At 46.5% G+C, this 26093-nt stretch overlaps 1 protein-coding gene across 1 annotated transcript in view; it reads right to left on the bottom strand.

Moving 5' to 3' along the window:
* LOC311525167 (flavin-containing monooxygenase 5-like) overlaps nucleotides 1-16932 on the bottom strand; it is a 35699-nt gene extending 18767 nt beyond the window's left edge. Inside the window, exons 1-4 of the mRNA XM_084637034.1 lie at nucleotides 16507-16932; nucleotides 14336-14457; nucleotides 7318-7455; nucleotides 267-455 (exon numbers count right to left, since the gene is read on the bottom strand). Coding sequence (XP_084493160.1) covers nucleotides 267-455; nucleotides 7318-7449 — 321 coding nt within the window. The 5' untranslated portion in view covers nucleotides 7450-7455; nucleotides 14336-14457; nucleotides 16507-16932. The remainder of the gene's footprint in view (nucleotides 1-266; nucleotides 456-7317; nucleotides 7456-14335; nucleotides 14458-16506) is intronic.
* Nucleotides 16933-26093: the final 9161 nt, after the last annotated feature.

Consider the following 26093-nt stretch of genomic DNA (forward strand, 5'->3'; position numbering starts at 1 on the left):
CAGGAAAATCTTTTCGAGTAGCTCTAGACGTGCTATCTATTACTACTATCCAGCCTTCCAGGAGAGCTGATGTAATTAAGTTTTGCTGAAATATCACCACACAAGACCTTGTTTGGTGACCGTGTCACATAATGCCATGTGTGATAATATCGCAGCATCCCCTGCAAGGTCATCAAATGGGTGGTATTTTACTGGGATTAGGGGGAGCAGTTAGCCCCCAGAGCTGCACTTGACTTCCACCCCCCCAAAGAGATGTCATTTCTTACCTGAAAGCGTATGCATCGGAGAAGATCAAAATGCTCGGCGTACATCCTGAAGTAGTCCATGACTTTGCTGTTGTGCATGTAGTTGGGGTAGTCCTCTGGGATAGGGAAATCGCTGTAACCCATCATTTCCTTGGAAGTGTTAATGGTCACAGATTTATAAATACTGGCTTTCCAATCCGTATCACACTCCTGCAGGAAACAACAAAACCAGGACAGGAGTTTCAAATAACTAGTCCGGAGGCAATACAGAAAAGGTTCACCATTCAAGTTTGCTTGACATAAAAACATCCCAAAGTTGAGATGCTTAACTCAACCTGTTTCACGAATCTGAAAATCTAGGCTGCAAATTTTATGAGGACAGATATGCTTACAACATTTCACCACTTCCAATTCCAGGCCCAGCTGGGACCCAGAAGGGAAGAAGCAATGCAAAAAAGAATGAGCAAACATTTCTAAACCTGTCTGGCTTGGATGTGATGTGTGTGATGTTTTAGAGGGAATGGGAGTTTTGTTTCAATGGACGCTGTTCACCTTTTGCTGTGAATACTACCCTTGGAAATGGAGCGAAACCTGAAGATTTCAGTCAAGATTGTGGGCACCATATGTTTACAACAGAGGGAAAAACTGGAGTCATTGGGAGAATTTGTCAATAGCTGAACAGGAATTTATGTCGTCCCCCACCCCCTCCATTATATAAGAATTCTGAAAACTCCTTATATCATTCTTGACAAAAATAGTCATTCAACCCCCCTTCCCCCAATCCAATCTTACAGGGGTAGTACTCAACAGGACTTAAACCACTACAGGTGAAGGTCAGGAATTTTCAAGCTCACATGTATCCTGTGGGATTTGAAATTCCCCTCAAAACTATGCCTTCCTGAAAGTAAAGACCAATATTGTTCACTAGGGCTTCCAGCCGATAGATACTAAATATTCCAAACAATTTGGCTGTGCTGCATTACTGTCTCAGAAATCTTATTCAATCAGGTGGTAGCTACTGTATCTCACATAGAATATACTTAAAACGATCACCTTTAGAATGAAATCAAGACAGATGTTTTGTTTTAGCTAGAGTTTTTTAGATTGTAAAAGTCATTTGCAGCTCTCCAAAGCACAGGAAAACAGAGAAAGGGCCCATTACGTAGTGGAAACCAATATCTCTGGATATAAACAACATGCCTAGTTATTGTTCATGTTTTAAGAGGTGAACTGACCTCCATGTTTAGAAGGAATGTCCCCCGGGGCATACTGACAGGACATGGATATTTGCGACTTTTCACTTTCATTCAAGGATCTCAGTATTGCATGACCATTAAAAAATAAAACCTCATATCACTCCTGGAAGGTAGGGAAATATTATCCTCACTGTTAAAGAGGAGTACAAAAGAATAGCACAAGCATGAAGGGACAAAATCAGAAAAGGCACAAAATGAGTTACATATAGCAAGGGACATAAAAGGCAATAAAAGAGGTTCTTTAAATACACTAGGAGCAAGAGAAAGATGAAGGAAAATGTAGGTTCTCTACTTAGTGAGAAAAGATTGCTAATAACTGATGACATCGAAATGGTTGAGGTGTCCAATGCCTATTTTGCTTCAGTCTTTGCTAAAAAGGTTAATGGTGACCAGATATTCAGAACGATTATCATCATCAATGCCTTGGAAACAAGCAGGGAGAACTGGAGGTCCTGGTGATGTCAAGGAACTATGACATGATCGGAATAACAGAGACTTGGTGGGATAACGCACATGACTGGAGTACTGTCATGGATGGTTATAAACTGTTCAGGAAGGACAGGCAGGGCAGAAAAGGTGGGGGAGTAGCCCTGTATGTAAGGGAGCAGTATGACTGCTCAGAGCTCCGGTACGAAACTGCAGAAAAACCTGAGTGTCTCTGGATTAAGTTTAGAAGTGTGTGCAACAAGAGTGATGTAGTGGTGGGAGTCTGCTATAGACCACCGGACCAGGGGAATGAGGTGGATGAGGCTTTCTTCCGGCAGCTCACGGAAGCTACTAGATCGCATGCCCTGATTCTCATGGGTGACTTTAATTTTCCTGATATCTGCTGGGAGAGCAATACAGCGGTGCATAGACAATCCAGGAAGTTTTTGGAAAGCGTAGGGGACAATTTCCTGGCGCAAGTGCTAGAGGAGCCAACTAGGGGGGGCGCTTTTCTTGACCTGCTGCTCACAAACCGGGTAGAATTAGTGGGGGAAGCAAAAGTGGATGGGAATCTGGGAGGCAGTGACCATGAGTTGGTTGAGTTCAGGATCCTGACGCAGGGAAGAAAGGTAAGCAGCAGGATACGGACCCTGGACTTCAGGAAAGCAGACTTTGACTCCCTCAGGGAACAGATGGCCAGGATCCCCTGGGGGACTAACTTGAAGGGGAAAGGAGTCCAGGAGAGCTGGCTGTATTTCAAGGAATCCCTGTTGAGGTTACAGGGACAAACCATCCCGATGAGTCGAAAGAATAGTAAATATGGCAGGCGACCAGCTTGGCTTAATGGTGAAATCCTAGCGGATCTTAAACATAAAAAAGAAGCTTACAAGAAGTGGAAGGTTGGACATATGACCAGGGAAGAGTATAAAAATATTGCTCGGGCATGTAGGAATGTTATCAGGAGGGCCAAATCGCACCTGGAGCTGCAGCTAGCCAGAGATGTCAAGAGTAACAAGAAGGGTTTCTTCAGGTATGTTGGCAACAAGAAGAAAGCCAAGGAACGTGTGGGCCCCTTACTGAATGAGGGAGGCAACCTAGTGACAGAGGATGTGGAAAAAGCTAATGTACTCAATGCTTTTTTTGCCTCTGTTTTCACTAACAAGGTCAGCTCCCAGACTGCTGCGCTGGGCATCACAAAATGTGGAAGAGATGGCCAGCCCTCTGTGGAGATAGAGGCGGTTAGGGACTATTTAGAAAAGCTGGACGTGCACAAGTCCATGGGGCCGGACGAGTTGCATCCGAGAGTGCTGAAGGAATTGGCGGCTGTGATTGCAGAGCCACTGGCCATTATCTTTGAAAACTCGTGGTGAACCGGGGAAATCCCGGATGACTGGAAAAAGGCTAATGTAGTGCCAATCTTTAAAAAAGGGAAGAAGGAAGATCCTGGGAACTACAGGCCAGTCAGCCTCACCTCAGTCCCTGGAAAAATCATGGAGCAGGTCCTCAAAGAATCAATCCTGAAGCACTTGCATGAGAGGAAAGTGATCAGGAACAGCCAGCATGGATTCACCAAGGGAAGGTCATGCCTGACTAATCTAATTGCCTTTTATGATGAGATTACTGGTTCTGTGGATGAAGGGAAAGCAGTGGATGTATTGTTTCTTGACTTTAGCAAAGCTTTTGACACGGTCTCCCATAGTATTCTTGTCAGCAAGTTAAGGAAGTATGGGCTGGATGAATGCACTATAAGGTGGGTAGAAAGCTGGCTAGATTGTCGGGCTCAACGGGTAGTGATCAATGGCTCCATGTCTAGTTGGCAGCCGGTATCAAGTGGAGTGCCCCAAGGGTCGGTCCTGGGGCCGGTTTTATTCAATATCTTCATAAATGATCTGGAGGATGGTGTGGATTGCACTCTCAGCAAATTTGCGGATGATACTAAACTGGGAGGAGTGGTAGATACGCTGGAGGGGAGGGATAGGATACAGAAGGACCTAGACCAATTGGAAGATTGGGCCAAAAGGAATCTGATGAGGTTCAATAAGGATAAGTGCAGGGTCCTGCACTTAGGACGGAAGAACCCAATGCACAGCTACAGACTAGGGACCGAATGGCTAGGCAGCAGTTCTGCGGAAAAGGACCTAGGGGTGACAGTGGACGAGAAGCTGGATATGAGTCAGCAGTGTGCCCTTGTTGCCAAGAAGGCCAATGGCATTTTGGGATGTATAAGTAGGGGCATAGCGAGCAGATCGAGGGACGTGATCGTTCCCCTCTATTCGACATTGGTGAGGCCTCATCTGGAGTACTGTGTCCAGTTTTGGGCCCCACACTTCAAGAAGGATGTGGATAAATTGGAGAGAGTCCAGCGAAGGGCAACAAAAATGATTAGGGGACTGGAACACATGAGTTATGAGGAGAGGCTGAGGGAGCTGGGATTGTTTAGCCTGCAGAAGAGAAGAATGAGGGGGGATTTGATAGCTGCTTTCAACTACCTGAAAGGGGGTTCCAAAGAGGATGGCTCTAGACTGTTCTCAATGGTAGCAGATGACAGAACGAGGAGTAATGGTCTCAAGTTGCAGTGGGGGAGGTTTAGATTGGATATTAGGAAAAACTTTTTCACTAAGAGGGTGGTGAAACACTGGAATGCGTTACCTAGGGAGGTGGTAGAATCTCCTTCCTTAGAGGTTTTTAAGGTCAGGCTTGACAAAGCCCTGGCTGGGATGATTTAACTGGGAATTGGTCCTGCTTTGAGCAGGGGGTTGGACTAGATGACCTTCTGGGGTCCCTTCCAACCCTGATATTCTATGATTCTATGATCAAGGGGGAAGGAATTCAAGCTGAAACAGGGAAAGAACGGGATAAAGCATATTTCAATAAAGTTACATGTTGTCTAGTCAGCAGGACCTAATGGAATTCATTCAAGGGTACTTAAGGAACTAGCTGAAGCAATCTCAGAACCATTAGCAATTATCTTTCAGAACTCATGAAGGACAGGTCAGGTCCCAGAGGACTGGAGAAGGGCAAATGTAGTACCTATCTTTAAAAAGGGAAACAAAGATGACCGTGGGAATTATAGACTGGTCAGCCTACCTTTGATATCAAGAAAGATAGTGGAACAAATGTTTAAACAATCAATTTGTAAGCATCTAGAGGATAATAGGGTTATAAGGAATAACCAGCATGGATTTGTCAAGAACAAATCATACCAAACCAACTTAAAATTTTCATCTGTAACATGATTATTGGCTTAGCAGATAGGGGGCAAGCATAGTCATGATATATCTTGATTTTAGTAAGGCTTTTGACTCAGTGCCACATGACATTCTCATAAGCAACCTAGGGAAATGTGATCGAAATTAAATTGCTATGAAGTGGGTGCTCAACTGGTTGAAGGACCACACTCAAAGAGAAGTTATCAATGGTGTGCTGTCAAACTGGGAGGGTCTATCTAGTGGGATCTTTCAAGGGTCAGTCCTGGCTCTGGTATTATTCAATATTTTCATTAATGACTAGAATAACAGAGTGGATAGTATGCTTATAAAATTTGCAGATGTCATCAAACTGGGAGGGGTGAAAGCACTTTGAAGGACATGAGTAGAATTCAACACGATCTTGACAAACTGGAGAATTGGTCTGAAATTAACAAGATGAAATTCAATAAAGACAAGTACAAGGTACTTCATTTAGGAAGGAAATACCAAATGGCAAACTATAAAGTGGAGAATAACTGGCTAGGTGGTAATACTGCTGAAAAGGATCTAGGGTTCACAGATTGAATATGAGTCAACAATGTGATGCAGCTGTGAAAAAAAATCTAATATTCTGGGATGTATTAACAGGAGTGCCATAAGTAAGTAAGTCTTACTGTACTTGGCATTGGTGAGGCCTCAGTTGGAGTAGTGTGTCCAATTCTGGGCACCACACATTAGGAAAAATATGCCCAAATTGGGGAGAATCCATTGGAGAGGAAACAAAAATGATCAATGGTTTAGAAAACCTGACCTGTGAGGAAAGATTTAAAAAACTGGTCATGTTTAGTCTTAAGAAAAGACGACTGAGCAGGGGACCTAATAACAGCCTTCAAATATGTTAAGGGCTGTTATAAAGAAGACATGGAGCAATTGTTCTCCATGTCCACTGAAGGTAGGACAAGTTGTAATGGACTTAGATCTGCTGAAAGGGAAATTTAGGTTAGATAGTAGGAAAAACTTTCTAACTATAAGCATACTTAAGCGCTGGAATAGGCTTTCCATGGAGGTTGTGGAATCCCTATCGTTAGAGTTTTTAAGAATGTGTTGGACAAACACCTGTCGGGGACGGTCTAGGTTTACTTGATCCTGCCTCAGCAAAAGGGGCTGGACTTGATGATCTCTTAAGGTCCCTTCCAACCCGACATGTCTATGATTCTATTATTGTAACTGGTGGGGAAATGGAGACAAAGCAAGATCACACAGGAAATGTGCGGGAGAGCAGGGATCAAAACTCCAACATCCTGACTCCCATGCCTATGCTCTAGCCACATGTCCCTCCTAGGTTCATGCCAATAAGGTATGTATTAGAGTTTGCTGGAAAGTGCTTTTTCTCCTCCCTGCTTCCCACGACAAATCATTTAATGAATGTGATGGGGTGAAGCGCCTAGAAAGCAAGGAGTGAGGGAAAGAGCTGATTGGCTGGATGGGCTGTCAATCACCCAGAGAGACCAGGTGGAGACATCCCCATTGCCTGAAAAGGATTCTGGGTGGTGAAGCCCTCTGTAAAACTCCTTGTCTTCCAGCTGGTAGTCAGAGTTGCAGGGGGAAGTGTCATCTGGAGGAAGCTGGGCCTGCTGGAGTTGTGTTATGGAAGGTATTCCTGGTGGTGCTCCCTCCCCCTGCCCTTTTTAATTTAAAATCAACCTTGGTATTTTTTTAAAATCCCTTTGAACGCCATCTCACTGCTTCATCCTTGCCGTTGATGATCACCACCACAGTCAAACCCCCAATTTTCCTTTGAAAAACCATATTGATAGAAAATGTTTGACCAGCCCTAGTAGGCATACCTTACTCAATTCACTTCCCATAATAGCATGGTTCTTGGGCATTGGTGGATCTCACTTATCCCCAGAGTCCTCTCTTCCCTTCTTCATTTATGACATTAAAAAGGTATACGCCGAGAAAAGTCATGCAGCAAGTAGTCTCCTTTGTATGGGAAGCCCACTCTGATTTGAGGAACAACACTGCTGTGTGTATTGCCCCATGGAGAATAGGCATTTTTCAGTGTAGTCAGCAATCTCGCTGCTCACTTCTATTTCAGAAGGGACATGTCTAGTTGTGCAGGAAGAACTGGAGTATTCCAAACCCCTTGGCTTACTATGCTGTCTATAATGCAAGACCCTGGAGACAAACTCAACTTACCTGGAACCGCCACAGTCCCCCGATGTCTTCACTTCTCTCAAAGCATGTTGGTTGGAGTCCTTCATCTAAACAACATTTAAGGGCTGTTAGGCCGCTGGCCCCTGCTCCAATAACTGCAACTCTTTTTGCCATAGACTTCTGTGTTGGGGAGGATAAAGCAGAGTCAATCCATCCCTGAGTAGTTCAGCTTCCATTCTCATCATCCAAGCCCAGTCTTCACACTGCCTTACCTGAGTTTGCCAAGGGAGGGCTGTAGCAACAACAGGCTTTTGAGGACTTCAGTCAAATATTTTAATTAATATTTAATTAAAGTCCCTTTAATTAAGGTTGTTTTTACCTCATCGCCACTTGAGCAGAGAAAACCAATTTGGGGTAGTTTAAAAACTTTTATTCAAGAGCATAAACAACTAGAAGGTTAACTCATTTCATAGGCTTCCCTGAAGTACTAAACAACATGAGAATTAGATTGAAATTACAATGTTCAATCTGGTATTTAGCTGCAACACTCTGAGCACCTTTTCCAGACCTGAAGAAGAGCTCAGTGTAGCTTGAAAGCTTCTCTCTCTCAGCCAACAGAAGTTGGTCCAATAAAGGATATTACCTCACCCACCTTGTCTCCCTAATATAAATCAAGCTAGCCAATTCAAGGAGTTAACAACAACACAAACCACAAGTGGTTAACTAAAGGCAGACTAATAGGAGAACAGCAACTGGTCAAACATGAGTACAATCAGTGCATGAGTACAATCAGTAATCAAATGGCAAAGTTAACTTACACCAGTGATTGAAATGGCTTACCTGGTCTTTCTATCTATACTTTCCCTTGCTGGAAAAAATCAGTTAAGGTTTGGAGCTTTCCATATCATGAAAAGTCATCCCAGGGTCGGTGGCAGGAGTCTCAAACATGTGGCCTCCGGGGCTATTTTCTGCGGCCTGCCAGCTCCCCACGGCCCCCAGCATTTACCTAGAGCGGCTCCGGCTCGGCGTGCACCGGGGACAGGACAGGCCCCCTCCTTCCCTGCCCCTGCGCCGCTCCAGGAAGCTGCCGGGGAGTGGGGGGGCACAGGGGTCTGTGTGTTGCCCTGGCCGCTCCTCTAGGTATCTCTCCCAAAGCTCCCATTGGCCGGGAATGGGGAACTGCGGCCAATGGAAGCTTCGGGGGAGGTACCTGGAGGAGCGGCCAGGGCAACACACAGACCCCTGTGCCCCTCCCCCCAAGTCCCGGCTGCTTCCCGGAGTGGCGCGGGGGCAAGGCAGGCAGGCAGGCTGGGAGCCTGCCCTGCCCCCAGTGCGCGCTGGGCCGGACCCGCCCCCCGAACGCCTCCTGCAGCCGCACCCCCTGCATTGAGCCCCCTGCTGCACCCCACAACCCTCCTGCACCCCGACCCCCTGCCCTAAGCCCCCTGCCGCACCCCTCCTGTACCCCAACCCCCTGCCCTGAGCCGCCTGCCGCACCCCGACCCCCTTCTCTGAGCCCCCTGCCACACTCCGCACACCTCCTGCACCCAACCCCCTGCCCTGAGCCCTCTGCTGCACCCCGCACCCCTCCTGCACCCCAACCTCCTGCCCTGAGCCGCCTGCCGCACCGTGCACCCTGACCTCCTGCTGCCCCCGGAACCCCTCCTGCACCCCCTGGGGGCAGGGAGGGGACAGAGTTGGGGTGGGGATTTCAGGGAAAGGGTTGGAATGGGGGCAGGGAAGGGGTGGGAAAAGGCAGGACAGGGGTGGGGCCTCATGGAAGGGGTGGAGTGGGGGCAGGGCCGGGGCAGCACGGGGGCTGGTTACTGGTGCGGCCCTCGGGCCAATGTACTAGTCCTCATGCGGCCCTCGTGGTCATTTGAGTTTGAGACCCCTGGTCTGTGGCAAGGTTTGCTTTGAACCTAGGGCAGGGGTTCTCAGGACAAATTTTTTGGTAGCCTCAGAGCGCAGCCACCAACTCTTGCTGGTGGCCGCTCTCACACTTTTTCCTAAAATACTTAATTAGCTTTAGGAAAAACAAATAAATATACATGTGCAATTCACTGTAATTTATTTATTGCTAGCTAGTAAATCTGTTGTAAAAAGTGATATTAACAAACATAAAAGTATCACTTTTCACCGAAGACTTACTGATCCCCGGCAAATCTGGGGGCAAATTAATTAAGCCCTGGATGGGGGAGTGAGGGTAGGCAGTAGGGGCCAGGGGCAATGGAATTGGGGGGGGGCACATAGTGGGGGACTAGATTCTGAAGCCCTGTAGCCAGGGGACAGGGATGGAGCCTGAAGCCAGGCAGCCAGAGTCTGTCGCCCCATCACTCTGGGGTGAAGCCCAAAGCCTGAGCCCCACCACCCCTGGGAAGTTGGGGAACTTACCAGCTGTCTACTCCTCTAGCATTTTGCTCCAGCTGTCTCCAAAAGGGGGCAAGGCCCAACCCCTGCTTGCAGTCCCAGCAGCCAACATCAAGGCGGTGCATCCAGGAGCAACAGGGAGGGGGAGGGGCTGCTGCTTTGTCACCCACCCCCAATGCTGCAAGAAAAGCCGCTGGTGGAGGCATGTGGCCAAGGTGGCGGCATTTGAGAAACGCTGACCTAGGGTAACTTATACTATGGGCTTATGTGCACATGCTCTTACTGTTAACAAAGAGTCTGTCTTATGCAGGTGGAATCGGTACAGAAAACAAGGTTGTTAAAATGACTTGCAACAAATTGTAGCAGAATCAGAACTCCAGCCATCTCTGCATGCTGACTGGTCTGTTGGTCCAACATGTAGTGCCCTGATTTGCCCAGAGTAGGCCTACTCCTGAAACTGGTTTACCACCAGGCTGGTATGAACAGCCATCTATATAAGCCAGGGGGTACTTCTCACACATTCCTTATCCTAATGGAAGTGTCTGGTCCATGTTGCAGGCAGTTCTGACATGAGGGTTACTTCCTCTCCTCTGAGGGTCTGCTCTGCAGCCATGAATTTCAGCTCACCCCTGTGCAGTTAGCAGTTTCTTGCTTCTGGTGCAGTACCTCTCTCAGGGCATTCCCTACAGAGATAACGTCCAGGTTACAACACAAGTTCTGGAAACCATTCCACTCTATCTTACCACTAACCAGAAATCTAGTGGACTGGTGGAAAGTTGCTAACACAGCTCTTTCTCCACCAACGTGTTCCTGAAAATTTTGGACAGCGCAGACAGTAGCAAGCAAAGCTGCATCAGGATCTGATTACTTCCTCTTACTTCACTGAAGTTTTTCCTGGCTTAAACTGTCACTCTGTCATCAATATCATGCTTTTGGTGCAGTACAGCTCTGTCACGCTAGTCAGTGGGACTCACTTCAATGTTTCCCCTCTCTCAGGATAAGCTAGGCATGGAGCCTGGGATATCCTTTTCTTGAACTCCTTCAACTGCTTCTTCCTATTCTCGCCCCCAAGTCCACAGTGTATCTCACTGGTTCTCAAACTTTTTTTTTCGCGGACCACTTGAAAATTGCTGAGGGTCTAGGCGGACCACTTAGTGATCTTTCTAAATGTTGTTTGTACCATTAGCTAACTATTGTAAAGCGCTTTGGATAAAAGCACTATATAAAAAAACTTACTAGTAATAATTAACGGGTTTTTTTGTTTTACAGATAAAAGACCACAACTCATATTTTAATATCAGTAGTCTTACCTTTCTAATGCAACCGTTCTAAGTCTTACCTTTCTAACCTGCCATGGCAGCCCCGGGGCTGGGAAGGAGGGGGGGTCTCTCCTTCTCTCTCCCACCGCAGCAGCCCCCGAGCTGGGGCTGGGAAGAAGGGAGGTCTCTCCCCTGCCACAGAGCCACAGAACTGGGGCTGGGAAGGAGGGGGGTCTCTCCCCTGCCACAGAGCCGGGGCTGGGAAGGAGGGGGGTCTCTCCCCTGCCACAGAGCCGGGGCTGGGAAGGAGGGGGGTCTCTCCCCTGCCACAGAGCTGGGGCTGGGAAGGAGGGGGGTCTCTCCCCTGCCACAGAGCTGGGGCTGGGAAGGAGGGGGTCTCTCCCCTGCCACAGAGCTGGGGCTGGGAAGGAGGGGGTCTCTCCCCTGCCACAGAGCCACAGAGCTGGGGCTGGGAAGGAGAGGGTCTCTCCCCTGCCACAGAGCTGGGGCTGGGAAGGAGGGCCGTCTCTCCCCAGAGCCGCAGCCCTGGAGCTGGGGAAAGTCGCCTCTTTCTCTGGCCACCGCAGCCCTGCCCATCCCAAATTCCCCCCACCTCCTCTTCTCATCCCACTGCACCCTCCCACCTGCCCCTTATTCCCCCCAAGGCCACCACCTCCCCTTATATGTGCGTCTTCTCCAGGGTCCAGGCACCTAATTAGTGGAGCCACGCCTGCACGGCTCTGCTAATTAGGTGGGTGGCCCTTCATTGTCTCGTGTGCAGCCGCCCAGGCACGCACCTTAGAGGGCACTATCGGCGGACCGCCTGAATGGAGCTCGTGAACCACTGGTGGTCCATGGACCACAGTTTGAGAACCTCTGTATCTTTCTGCAACAGGATAAGAAGAGGCTGAACAATTTCCGAGTACTCACTAATCAACTGCCTAGAGTAATTACGGACGCCCAGAAAACTTTAACTCTATGAAAGTTGCTGGGGATTTTATTTCCTGAATTGCCTGTACCCTGTTGACTTGTGGCCTAATATCTTCCGGATTTAACTCTATTCTTAGGTATCACACCCTTTTCCTGCATCAATGCCCTCTAGGCAACAAAATCTTAGCTCCACCCTATCCTGAAACAACATATATCTTCTTTCTTTGCAATGTTTTTTCCAGGAAAGGGTCTTGAGCAGCATGCCATCTACATATATCATATGGCATAGCTTTGTGCAGAAGCAAGGTATATTTTTCGTGGGCATTAGAGTACCCGAAGATGCACCTTTTCCAGGTGAACTCTTGGTGACAGAATGAAAAGACCTATTTATATTGATCACCTGGATCTGTTTTTAGCGTCCAAAACCCATTTGCTATATCCAGAGCAGAGAAGATTTTTGCCTCAGACACAAGAGCTTTCCTCTGAACTGTGTATCCCATTGGTCACTGGGATAATGGTACTCATTTATTAAGCTGTCTAGAGTCTACCATGAGCTGCCAGTCCCACTAGGTTTTACAATAGGCCAGATTGGGCTATTAAAGATGGAATTACACTCTTAGAAAGGAAAATAACATATGTGTGTATCTAATGTCTTTTGCATAGACTCATAAATGGCCAATGTATTCTATACTGCCTTATGAAAACAGGGGGCCCTCATGGTTCTGTGGCGATCTTAACTTCCTGTAGGCTAGTTTCTCCAGTCACAAGAGTCCTTTGCAGAGATTTCACAGAATTCTGTCGATAGCTGTGTCAACTCTTCCCTCTGCCAATCATTCTCTAGAGCATATGCCAATTGTACCTTTCCCTCTACTTATTGTTCAAAGGCCAAGGGTGGGTGACTGTGCTCTTTTTCCATTGCACTGATTTTCAGAAGTGTGTGTGTGTGTGTGGAGGGGGGGTTGATTAAGAAATATTTTCCTGAAAGCATCATGCCATCCCTCCCCACATCACGACTTGTTACTTTATGGTAGTATCTTCCTAAAGGGGTTTCAGAGGAATGGGATCATGGAGGGGTACGTCTGCACTGTCTCTCTTAGGTTTCTCCCCTGTAACATCACTTCTGGCAGCACCCCAGTTATAGGAATGTTAAGCTCAAAAACAACAATTAGATGCCGAGTTTCACTGTGAGCAGAGAGATGTATCTCTGTAGGGTGAAACTCGTCACCAGGAGGTAACAGCCCCAGACTGAATTTCCAGGAAGGGATATCCTCAGGGTCTCAACCCAGTGAAAGCAATTGTCAAGAGGGATTAAAGCAAACCTGTTCACTCCCTGGCCTCTGTTCATTTCGGCAAATCAGAGGTCTTTTCTCTGCCTTTCTGGGCCATGCCTCTTGTCACCTACACCTTCTGTGCTAGCATGACAATTTGCCTCATGATGGTTTTATCTGGCTCTATAATCTACTCTATTCTTTCTCTGATATAGGCTGGTAACTATTCCAGATATAAAATTGTCTCAGATGGGAGTGCTGGTCCAGATCCACAGCACCACTACATTTGAAACAAACCCATTTCATCACTGGATAAAAGGACTTGGGGGTGTCATCCTTATGCAACTTAGGCTTGTAAACCAAAGTGGTGGGGCACATCACCTGTGCATAATAATTGGTGAGCTCAAGGCATGATTTTTCAAAATTTTGGTTGATGTCTGGGGATAATGTTTCCAATCAGACTCTGGAGTTTGTAGTTTAAGTCCTCTTTAGAAATCTCATTATATCATTTTCTGAAACGCCTTCAACATTTGCTAGGAAAGTGTTAACTATAGTGATACGCTCATGAAGTCGAGCTCCCTTCATATGGGGGCAAGATTCTCAAAGTCTGTTTAGCTTCTTCAAACAATTCCTATTTATCTGGACCTTAAGGTCAGGGAGGACCATCCCCAGAAAGAGTTCTCTCTACCTCAGGAACCTCTGGGGCACTGGGGAGTCTAGGTGCTGCCAAGAATCTTCCTCACCTCCACTTAAGAGTAACCCTTTCTGCAAATAACTCATGATTTTTATCACCCACTCCCTCTGAGAACCTTGACCACTTTATCTATTTCTACCTATAGGCTGTCTACATCTTTTGCTAGGCCTCGAGCTTTTTTCTTCTCAGAGTTTAGCATCTCTCTTTCCTTTGACAAATTCTCCAACTCTCTGTTCAGTAGGGTGGAACCACAAGCAATATACAAGGATCTATGTTCCTAGGATACAATGCCTGCCACTGCATCTTTCAGGATTTGGCTGAGGGTCTCTTGCAAACTGATTGAAATCTTGTCTTTCCCATTGTGACTTGCTAACCTCGCTCCCTAGCTAGATGGTCTAGAAGGTAGGAAGCTACCTCGGCTTCATGTTCCATATGAATTGGTGGACTCACCTTTAGGGACTGGAATTAATTCACTTTATCACAATGTGGTGTTGGATGTAGGACACTAGGTGGAAGAACAACTGAAAAACTTAGCTCACCGTTTGATTCTTCCAGGTGTGGTGACCAGAGTCCTCCTTCTGGCGTGGCTTCGGGTGACAGGTCTTCCACTGAGAGGACGGGGAGAAAGTTCAGCTTCTCCAAAATCTGAAACAAACCTTTCCTGCAGGTGAATGTAAAAAACACAAAGGGAAGTTTTTCATCTCACAACTTTATCAAAACTTGTAGGGAATCTTCTATTCCAGATTTCTGTGTCTGGTTTGATTGAACCGTGTGCCCCTGCCCCCCCTCCCACTTTCGGCACTCTTACCAGGGAGTTTCACTTCCTTACAGGGTGAGCTTTAGGAACACAGTGATCAGAAGGCAACTTCTTCTTTTCTCACTCACTGACCAACTTTCAGCTTGGAGCTTATTAACTCTTTACCAAACTGTTTATCTTAGAGAGTGGGGTCACAGGTACACTGATCAAAGACACCTTTACGCACCTTGAAAGGATGTCTCTCCTAATGACTGATACAGTATCCTGTCAATGATGCCAATTTGTAATAATAGGGTTTTCGCAACTTAAGTCAAATGTTTTATTCATGTTTAATTAAAAGTTCCTTTAACTAAAGTGGTTTTTGCCTCATCACCATTTGAACAGAGAAATCTAATTTGGGGTGGTTTGATAACTTATTTGAGAACATAAACAACTAGAAGGTTAGCTAATTTCTTATACTTCCCTGAAGTACTAAATAATATGAAAATTAGATTGAAATTACAATATAAATCAAGTTAGTCAAATCAAGGCATTCATTATACAAATTAGAACTGGTTAACTAAAAAGAAAACAATTTGACACCAGCAACTGGTCAAATCATTGCATGAGTGGAGATCTGGAGCTCCCCTGGGGAGTGGAAGAGGGGACATATGCCACCCCCCAATGATCTCATAAGGCCCCAAATTATTGTCAGAAAGGCCAAAAGGCGGACACTATGTGCATCCTTTATATAAATTATAAATCACAGCAAAATACTGACTTTTTAAAAACTCTTACAATCCAAGACTTTCCAGGGGTCTAACTAGTCCATGGACACTTGGAAGGTTGTTTATTTTTTAAATGGCGACATCCAGGGCCCCCAGAATACCCACTTGCTCTCCAAATAATGGGCCCCTAGAGTCAGCCCATGAGCACGCTCAATAATTAAATCACAAAGTTCACATGCACCAATGATAGAATGATTAATTAGGCCTTGTGCAAACTTTCAGTGGCATGTAGGATACATGCAGCTACATGCTGCAGTGAAAGGCTCCAGCAGTGGGGAAAAGCTCCAGCAGCAGGGAAAGGCTCCGGCAGTGGGGAGGCAGCAGGACACTACACTGCTAAAAGTAGCCATGTAGATGTGGGTGGCACTGTTTGGGCATGTAGAAAGCCATGTAGGGTACATACCCTAGGATTTTGGCATATCTCTGCTCTACTCACCAAAGCAGTGCCTCATTGTCTACACTGCTATGTATACCTATGCAGGGGAGGGTGGGCGTGCACTGTCTGTACTCTACATGCCACTGTCAGTGCGGACCTACACTCAGTCTTTCTACCTCTATGCAGGTTTCAGAGTGGTAGCCGTGTTAGTCTGTATCAGCAGAAAGAAGAGGAGTACTTGTGGCACCTTAGAGACTAACCAATTTATTGGAGCATAAGCTTTCGTGGACTAAGCTTTCGTGGACTAAAGCCCACTGATGAAGTGGGCTTTAGTCCACGAAAGCTTATGCTCCAATAAATTGGTTAGTCTCTAAGGTGCCACAAGTCCTCCTCGTTCTTTCTGCTGATACAGACTAACACGGCTACCACTCTGAAACCTGCATAGAGATAGAAAGACTGAGTGTAGGTCCGCACTTACAGTGGCATGTATCTGATGAAGTGGGCTTTAGCCCACAAAAGCTTATCTCTATGCAGTTTACTTATCTACTTCTACTTTTCCTTGTGGAAACAATAGGTTAAGGTTTGGATCTTTACGATCCCCCAGTGAAATTTAGTGATCTGTGGCAAGGTTTGCTTTGAACCTAGGTTAATTAATGCACAGTGGCAACTTATACTATGGGCTTATGTGCATGTGCTATTTCTGCCCACCCGCCTACCCACCTTATGAAGGCTCAGACAAGTCTTTCCTCTCAGGTATCTCTACACAGGAATTTAAATAACCTGCTAAGAAAACCAAAAGAAGAAATTTACTTAGAAAGAGAAAATGGATCGGCTTTTCAGCTTGCTTGGTCTGTGGAGCCTCAGAGTCGGTCAGGAACTGCAGTGTAGGAACCGAGTGATGTCTTCTGCCTGAGGTACCGTCACACAAGTGGGTGTTGTCCTCTGGTCAACCGGCTAGTCTGCGATGTCTTTGTCTCTACTTTCCCTGAGAGAGAAGTAGGCGTATCAACAACCTGGCTGTTGTCGTGGTGACCTCGGGAGAAGCACACTTTCTTCCTCATTTGACTGGTCTTTTATTGATGAAACTCAGACTGGTATCATCCCACAATACCCCTCTGGTGATCTGCTCATCGAATCAGGGGCACACAGGTTTCACACTCGAACTGCGTCGTCCAATCCTGATCAAGTGATGTCAGTCTGACTTTTGGTCCACTCTTGGGACCCCCCTTCCTAGTGTACTAGTTCTTTGTCACATCCACAATCCATGTGTTTTTGTCAAGCAAGCAATATTAGGGGAATAAGAGGAGGTCATGACTCCACCAAAGTAACCTCTTCCGCATGGCTTCTTGACTGTTAGGGTCTGATGCTTTCCTGGTCATAAACTTATGACCCATTGTCCTTTTACTTAGAAAGGTTGTTCCCTATCCATTCACACATCTCACATTCACATTTCCTCAAGGCCTGTGAGACTTCATGGCCAGAGTAACAAATTACGGAACTGTCACCCTGTCTGGAAAACTGTGGGAACTGCATGAAAAGTTCTTTCACTCTATCACAGCTCAAAGTCAAGTAGCTTCAAAACTTCTTGTTAAATCTATTAACATAAACTTATTAAAATGTGGCAAAATTTATATTTAATATCTATATTACCATAGGCCAGTAAAAAGAATAAAGAATCCAGTAAAGAATCAGGATGGCAGCATCAGCCCAAGTCTACAGGGCCAGTTGCCTGTGCAATTGGTCAGCTAGATTATTTCCTAGTGCCACAGGATCCTGCTCCTTAGAATGACCTTTCCCAGTAATCGTTAGGTTTGCTTCTTGCATTAAACCTCTATTAACAAAATGTGCATAATTTCCTTGCCATGAGCCCTTTTCATGTCACACTTTTTCCATTCAGTTAATTATGCTAAAAATGTCTCATGGAGGTGGAACTGGAACAGACAACTAGCCTGTTAAGGAAGTGACTTGCAACAAACTGTAGTGGAATCAGAACGCCAGCCATCTCTGCATGCTGACTGGTCTGTCGGCCCAGCGTGTACTGAGTGTCAGGGACTGTGCCCTGCAGGGCCGGCTCCAGGCACCAGCGAACCAAGCAGGTGCTTGGGGGAGCAAATGTAAAGGAGTGGCAGGACGTCGGGCTCTGAGGTGGTAATCTGCCCTTGGTGGTGGCGGGAATTCAGCGGCTGCACCTTCACTCCACCTCTGTGTTCGGCGGGCAGGGTTCCGCCTCCCTGTTCGGCGGCAAGTTGTTGGGGTTTTTTTTGCTGCTTGGGGCGGCAAAAATGCCGGAGCCGGCCCTGGTGCCCTGATTCGCCCATACCAAGCCTACTCCTACAACTGGCTTACCACCAGGCTGGTATGAACAACTGTCAATATAAGCTATAGGACATTTTTCATAGATTCCTTATCATAATAGAAGTGTCTGGTCAACGTTGCAGGCAGATCAGACATGAGGGTTACTTCCTCTCCTCCGAGGGTCTGCTCTGCAGCCATAAACTTCAGTTAACCCCGTGCCGTTAGCAATCAAACTTCAGCTAACCCTATGCCACTAGTAGTTTCTTGCTTCTGGTGAAGTGGATCTCTAAGGGCTAACAGGTTCCAATACAACTTCTGGAAACCTTTCCCCTCTATTTTATCACTAACCAGAATACTCGTAGGCTAGTGACAGGTTTCTACTACAACTCTTTCTCCTCCAACATATTCGAGAGGCATCATTTGCTATGGGATGGGGGTGGGGGTTAGTTGCCCTCCCCCCAGACCTTGGTTTGCCTCCCCCAGACTTTCATAGCTCCTTGCCAGCTGGTTCTGAATGGTCTCCCCAGGGCTGCAAAGCCAGGGCTCCTAACTGTTGCATTGTCAGTGCAGTGCCCCTATCCCTGCCAGCCAGCCGGGGATCAGCGGTCGCAGCTTGGGCTGGAGCTGAGTCTGGAGTAAGCCAGGCCCCAATCTCAGATCTCTACCAGCCATCAATGAGAGATGCACATGCGTGGCCCTCCATCCCCCACCTCCCAGAAAAGGACTGACCTGCCACTTCCCCAGCTCTCCTCTGGGATGGGCCTGGCCTGCTAACCTGCCATGAGCAGCTACAGCCTCACTGGAGATGCAGAAGTGGAGAAGCCGATGCATCTTTGCCCCTTCTCCCCTGAATTTTTCTGAATCACAGAATCAGAGAATCAGAGAATATCGGGGTTGGAAGGGACCTCAGGAGGTCATCTAGTCCAACCCCCTGCTCAAAGCAGGACCAATCCCCAACTAAATCATCCCTGACCTTAAAAACTTCTAAGGAAGGAGATTCCACCATCTCCCTAGATAACGCATTCCAGTGTTTCACCACCCTCCTAGTGAAAAAGTTTTTCCTAATATCCAACCTAAACCTTCCCCACTGCAACTTGAGACCATTACTCCTCGTTCTGTCATCTGCTACCACTGAGAACAGTCTAGATCCATCCCCTTTGGAACCCCCTTTCAGGTAGTTGAAAGCAGCTATCAAATCCCCCCTCATTCTTCTCTTCCGCAGACTAAACAATCCCAGTTCCCTCAGCCTCTCCTCATAAGTCATGTGTTCCAGTCCCCTAATCATTTCTGTTGCCCTCCGCTGGACATTTTCCAATTTTTCCACATCCTTCTTGTAGTGTGGGGCCCAAAACTGGACACAGTACCCCAAATGAGGCCTCACCAATGTCGAATAGAGGGGAACGATCACGTCCCTCAATCTGCTGGCTATGCCCCTACTTATACATCCCAAAATGCCATTGGCCTTCTTGGCAACAAGGGCACACTGCTGACTCATATCCAGCTTCTCGTCCACTGTCACCCCTAGGTCCTTTTCTGCAGAACTGCTGCCGAGCCATTTGCTCCCTAGTCTGTAGCGGTGCATGGGATTCTTCCGTCCTAAGTGCAGGACTCTGCACTTGTCCTCGTTGAACCTCATCAGATTTCTTTTGGCCCAATCTTCTAATTTGTCTAGGGCCCTCTGTATCCTATCCCTACCCTCCAGAGTATCTACCTCTCCTCCAGTTTAGTGTCATCTGCAAACTTGCTGAGGGTGCAATCCACACCATTCTCCAGATCATTAATGAAGATATTGAACAAAACCGGCCCGAGGACCAACTCTTGGGGCACTCCACTTGATACTGGCTGCCAACTAGACATGGAGCCATTGATCACTACCTGTTGAGCCCGACAATCTAGCCAGCTTTCTATCCACCTTATAGTGCATTCATCCAGCCCATACTTCTTTAACTTGCTGGCAAGAATACTGTGGGAGACCGTGTCGAAAGCTTTGCTAAAGTCAAGGAATAACACATCCACTGCTTTCCCCTCATCCACAGAGCCAGTTATCTCATCATAGAAGGCAATTAGATTAGATTAGAAATGATGCCCTTGAAAATATCCCTGAAAAAGTTGGACAGCCCAGGCAGCAGCAAACATCTCATAATCCAAATACTTCCTCTCGACTACACGGATGTTCTTGCTGGCGTAAGCAATCACTTTCTCTTCAGTTTCATGCTTTAGGTACAGTATAGCACTGACACAGCAGTTGGTGTGATCCACTTCAGTAAGAAAGGGTTTCCCTCTCTTGGGACATGGCAGGCAAACCTGGGATATGCTTTTCTTTTAAACTCCTTCCCTGCTTCTTCCTTTTCTTCCCCCAACTCCATGGCGTATTTTTCTGCAACGAGCTAGGAAGTAGCTGAACAATTTCTAAGAACTAACTAAGAGACTCCCAGAGAACTTCTCAGCGCTTTTAAAGTTTTGGGGCATTTTATTTCCTGTAGTTCATCCTCTGCAATCATCATCAGTGCCCACTCTTCATATCGCCTTACGCAAGATTACAAGGGTCTGTAATAGTAATAAGGTTTTCAGGACTTGAGTCAAATGTTTTATTATTATCTAATTAAAAAGTCCCTTTAATTAAGATTGTTTTTACCTTGTCGTCATTTGCATGGAGAAAACCAATTTGGGCTATTTTTATAACTTTTATTCAAGAGCATAAACAACTAGAAGGTTAACTAATTTCTTACATTTCCCTGAAGTGCTAAACAAGATGAAAATTCAATTGAAATTACAATGTAAATCAAGCTTCTCAATTCAAGGAGTTAACAATAATACAAATTAGAATTGGTTAGCTACAAGGAGAACCATTTGAGACCAACAATTTGTCAAACCATTGTATGAGCAGTATCAGTAATCAAATCACAAATGATTGAATGGCTTACTTAGTCTTTCTATCTCTATGCACCTTACTTAGCAGCTTATACTTTCCCTTGTGGAAATGAGGGGTTAAGAATTGGACCTTTAGTGAGCTGTGGCAAGGTTTGCTTAGAACCTAGGTTAATGACAACTAGCAACCTATATTTGGACTTATGTGCAGATGATATTATTGGTACCACACACACGCACGTACATCCCCTCCCCACAAAAGGCTAGGACAAGTCTTTCCTGATCAGCATCCCTACACAGGTATGCAAATATCCCGTCAAGGAAACAAAAAGAAGTTAATTAAAAGAGAAAAAGGATCTGTCTTCAGCTTGCTTGGTCTTTGGAACCTCAGAGTTGGTCAGGAACTGCATTCTAGGGAACCAGGTGATGTCTTCTGGCTGAGGTACCATCACGCTAGAGGGCATCATCCTCCAGTCAACTGGCCAGTCTACGATGTCTTTGACTTTACTTTCTGTGGGAGGGAAAGTAGGAGTATCAGCCATCTGGCTGTAGTCCAGGTGACCTCGGGCAGAGCACACTTTCTTCCTCGTTTACCTGGTCTTTTATGGATGAAACTCAGGCTGGTATCATTCCACAAGACCTCCCTGGTAATCTTCTCACCGAATCAGGAGATCGCAGGTTCCGCACCCCAACTGCATCATCCAATCCTGATCAAGTGAGGTCAGTCTGACTTTTGGTCCACTCATAGGGCCCTCCTTCCTAGGGTACTGGTTCTTTGTCACGTTCACAAGTCCATGATTTTTTCCCAAGCAAGCAATATTAGGGGAGTAACAGCTCATGACTCCACCAGAACAATCTTAACTCTCCTTATTTGGGTGAACAGTCAAGGCTCCTAAATGGCTTCTTGACTACTAGGGCCTGGTACTTTTCCAGGTCATAATTTATGACCCATTGTCCTGTGACTTAGAAAGATTGTTCCCTACCCATTTACACTTTTCATGTTCACGCTTTCTCAAGGTCTACAAAACCTCATGACTACAGTTAGAAATTACAGAACCGTCACCCTGTCTGGAAAATTGGGGAAGTGCATGAAAGGTTCTTTCACTCTATCAAAACTCAGACCCAAGCTGTTTCCAAACTACTTGTTAAATCCATTAACAAACTTATTTAAATATGGCAAATTAAAGTTTGTATGTGAGGTCTACATTACTATTGGCCCATATGGCCTACAGGTCTCCATTATAGCTACTTATACAATCCTCTTTCTTATGACAGGGAGAATTCACCATTAGGAACTGGAGAGAGATTCATATCACCTAGACCTCCATATAGCACTCAACATTCAGCTTTGGGTATCAACCTGGGTCGGATTCAGGCAGGTGTATAAGAGAGAACTGTTGTCTGGCTTTTACTACTTGCTTTCAGCCTTGATCACATACAGCATCTGTGTTGCTTTAACAAGTTTTACATCACACAACAAAAGCAAATCCTTTTAGTGGTTCAAACCTCTCAATTTAAAATATTTCTGACACTTGGCCCTTATTTTAAGCCTTTTTGGCAATGTATTTCCACTAAAGTACATAAATTGTAAGATATTCTTGCTGTGTGTTATACAATCTAAATCAAAGAGCTGTATGCTGTTGCTTTCTGGGGCTGCACATACTACACAGAACCATAATGGGTCAGATCCGTAGCTGGTGTCAATTTGCATAGCTCCATTGATTTCATAGGAGCCAAGTCATTTAACTAGCTGAGGATATGGCCAAATGGAGTAAATAACTGAAGTTGCCCCATGTAACCAACAGCAGAATTTGGCCCCATATTTCCATTATTAAAGTTCTCTGGATTGTGACCGATGTCTGTATATAGATGTAAATAGTTAATGGACAAAGTATGAGCAGGATGGTTGGTAAGAATATGTAGTATTGTCCTGGTTTTGTAGGACCAATAAAACTTGGTCTGATGAATGGCTAATGGCTTCCTCTGCATCTCTGTACCTCAGCTCTTACCAGGGGAAGTGGTGGCAGTGGGAGGAGGTGTGGGATATTACTGTGCTCCTGATATTCCCAGCAGTCAGACAGCTGTTAGCAGGAAAGTATTTTAGGTTCTCCATTGCAGCTGTGGCTCCCTGATTCTTAGGCTGAGAGCTGCTCTGACTTAATGTCTTGATCATCTCACAATTGTAGGCCACCTCTCACACTTGTCCAGCCATCAAAAACCCAACAGTCCCTAGCTGCCAAGACCTCCTTGTCACAGCCGGCACTTGTAATTAATGTAGGTCCAGCTCCCCTGGGCCAGGCCCAGGCCCAGGCCCAGAACAATTGGCCTAGCTGGGATACCTATAGGGGTGGGGCTGTAACCAGGGCTTTAAAGGGTCAGAGAGCCCAGGGAGAGGGAACTGGCAGAGAGCTAGGAAGCTGCGGGAAGCCAGATTGCAAGAGTCTCCTGGGAGGGGAGACAGTGAAAATCTAGAATGTAAAGGGTGAGCAGAGGAACTGTTTGTGCTCATTTAAGTTTGGGCAGTAAACCTGCCTATAAGAGACTGTAGGCTTGGCCATGAGTCCTTAGCAAGCTGAGGAGAAGCCCTGCCTTGTGCCACGTGGTGGCAAATGTGGGCATAACGGCCAGCTGCTGATGCAAAGGGAGACTGAGGAGAATCATTGGTGCAAAGGAAAAAGAACATTAAAGCCCAAATATTGACTGACCTCACCAAGGTCAAGGGATTAAGAGAGATGGAGGAGGTGATCTGCCCATTGGCAAGGATGCAGCAGCAGCAGACGCCCACGTAGCAGGAGACTGCTTCTATTCCTGCCACTGCTGTAACAAAGCTACAGAGCCAGACTATGTTCCTGTAGTTGATGGAGAGCCATAATGGGCACAATTCTCTACTCAACGGCGGTGGCTAGAAGCCCCCTTCCAGCAGCTGGTGGGGCTGCAGAAGTGGTTGGGCCAATGGCCTCAGTGGAAAATAGCTGGTGATGGAGAGGGAAGCCCAAGCAGGCTAGTCCCTGGCCTGGTGTGGCCTTCCTTCATACCTTCAAGATAGTGGTATAAGCAGTAGCGTGGGAGGAATCTACTTGGGTGGCCCGCATACCGCTGTTTCTGATGGAGAGACACACGTCTACCCCATGGCAGAGGTTGAGCTGGGAGTCCGAGGTCAGAGAACTCAGCTGCACGCTGGGGTAGTCAAGAATCTGCCACGGCCAGTGATCTTGGGGAGAGACTGGCTGGGTTTCCAAGCCCTGATGCAGGGAAGAGTAGAACAGCTGCCTAAGGCAGGAGAGGACCAATGGCCAATTGGAAAAGGAATGGAAGGAGCTGAAAGACTTCAACCATCTTCAGAGCTTATGGGATCAGCTAAAAGGTATCAACAAGAGCTAGAGGACATAAGCTCCTCCCAGCAGAAGAGAATCAACTGATGTATAGGATGGGAATAAGAATTAACACTGGTTAAGGTGCAGGCAGAGTGGAAAACAGCAGAGCTCTCACCTGCTGTCTATTGATAAACTGGGAGGAAAGACCTCAGGGTCAGGCTATTTGCAGAGACACACCTTCTTCGCCTAGATGATCAGCAGACAGACGTGCTTTGCTAAAGTGATAGATTTTGGCTGTTTTGGGTTAAAATTCACTTAAGTCCCAGATGCAGGGGTAATGAATGTTATCACCTCATTGTATGACTGCAGAGCACTTGGCCTGGTTTTAATATGCCCAGACTGAAAGTGTGTAACCCAGCTGGCACTGTGATCCCTTGGATTCACCAAAAGAATGTCATGTAACATCTCTGCTGAAAGCCTGTGTCAGACTGATCAACATAGAACTTGTGAGCTGTATGTAAAGAAACTTTGTGAGGAGTTGTGTATATATACATATTAAGAGCTATGTTGTCTAGTCTAGGGCATATCGTTAAAGACAGGTCACTCAAAGGCAGCATATTTTGGGACTAACTTCTCCAAACACGAGGTGGGAGACACTTAATGTCCTGGTGGACCATTGTGTGTCTTGCAATAGAAGTCTATTAGCATTCTGAGTCAAATGCTAAGAAAGAGCTTGCAACGATTTCAGAAAGAAATGAACTGGAAGAGATAAACAGTAAGCAGGGAACATAATTTTCAGTTGAGCATCAAAGGGCTAGTCTGGTACATCTGGAGTGCAGCAGAACCCCTCAGGTATCATTCAATCTGTGAGGTCAAGCTACCAGTGGGTTGGAATTTACAAAGAAATCTTTGCCAGTCTGGTTGAAAATACTGGGAGAAGGACTTGGGTAAGCAAGCCTGTAGGAGACAGGGAAATGTCTTGTGAGCTGAGTTAAGGATCTAGCAAGCATATTATGATTTTTTATATGCAGCCATTTGTCTCCAATATTCTTACTTATTTGAATCTCTGTTCTTTGAGAACAAACATTGTTTTCACTGTACCTAGAAGTGCTGCAGACTAAGTGGAGCAGCGATCCCAAGCTGAATCCGGTAAGCTGGTGTGTGTGCTGTTTCTTTGGGAACAGAGGATCTGAGAGCTCTGGGAGTGTTCAATGGATCAGGATCTGGGCACTCCTGATAATGCTTGGAGGACTCGGGCTGGCTAGCCTGTATGGAGAGCGCAAGGCCTGGCAGACTTGTGTTGCCAGAGGATGGTGGTTTCAGGGAGCTGACCCGTAGCAGGCACAGACAAAATTCTCTCACACTCAGTGCAGACGGTGTCAAGGTGCCCCACGGCCCTGGGAGGTATCACAGGCTGTCACCCCAAGTTTAACCTCACTTGTCAAACGGGGTTAGTGAGGCTAAACACAGTCAGATGCATGAGGACAGTTGTTCCTATGTGGTGGTGTGGACTGTATTTAAAGGATCTTAGATGCAATTTGACCTGTGTGATACTTTTGGGGGGGGGGGGGGCGTGTATCACCTGCGGTGTCCGGGGGTGAGTTGCTACCCCCTGCTGGCCATGGGAGGAGCCCTGTGTGCCTACCTGGTGAAACTCTCCCCAGCCACCAGCTGCTTGGCAACACAGCCTCTGCTCCGGGCTCTAAGGCCACCTAGTAATGAGCAAACCCCATTTTGTTACACTCAACCAGTCCCCTCCCTTCTGGGCATCCACAATGCACACCAAGCTGCTGCCTCTGTGGAGATAATGCAGCCCAGTTCACCGGCTGCACCACAAGGCATCACGCTCCTTAGCGCCAGGTACTGCGTCAGGTTTATAGTAAAATGGAATTGAAGTTTATTTAACAGAGAGTGAGGTAA

This window comes from Lepidochelys olivacea (genome assembly GCF_965140295.1).
Source record: "Lepidochelys olivacea isolate rLepOli2 genome assembly, chromosome: 8".
NCBI lineage: Eukaryota > Metazoa > Chordata > Testudines > Cheloniidae > Lepidochelys > Lepidochelys olivacea.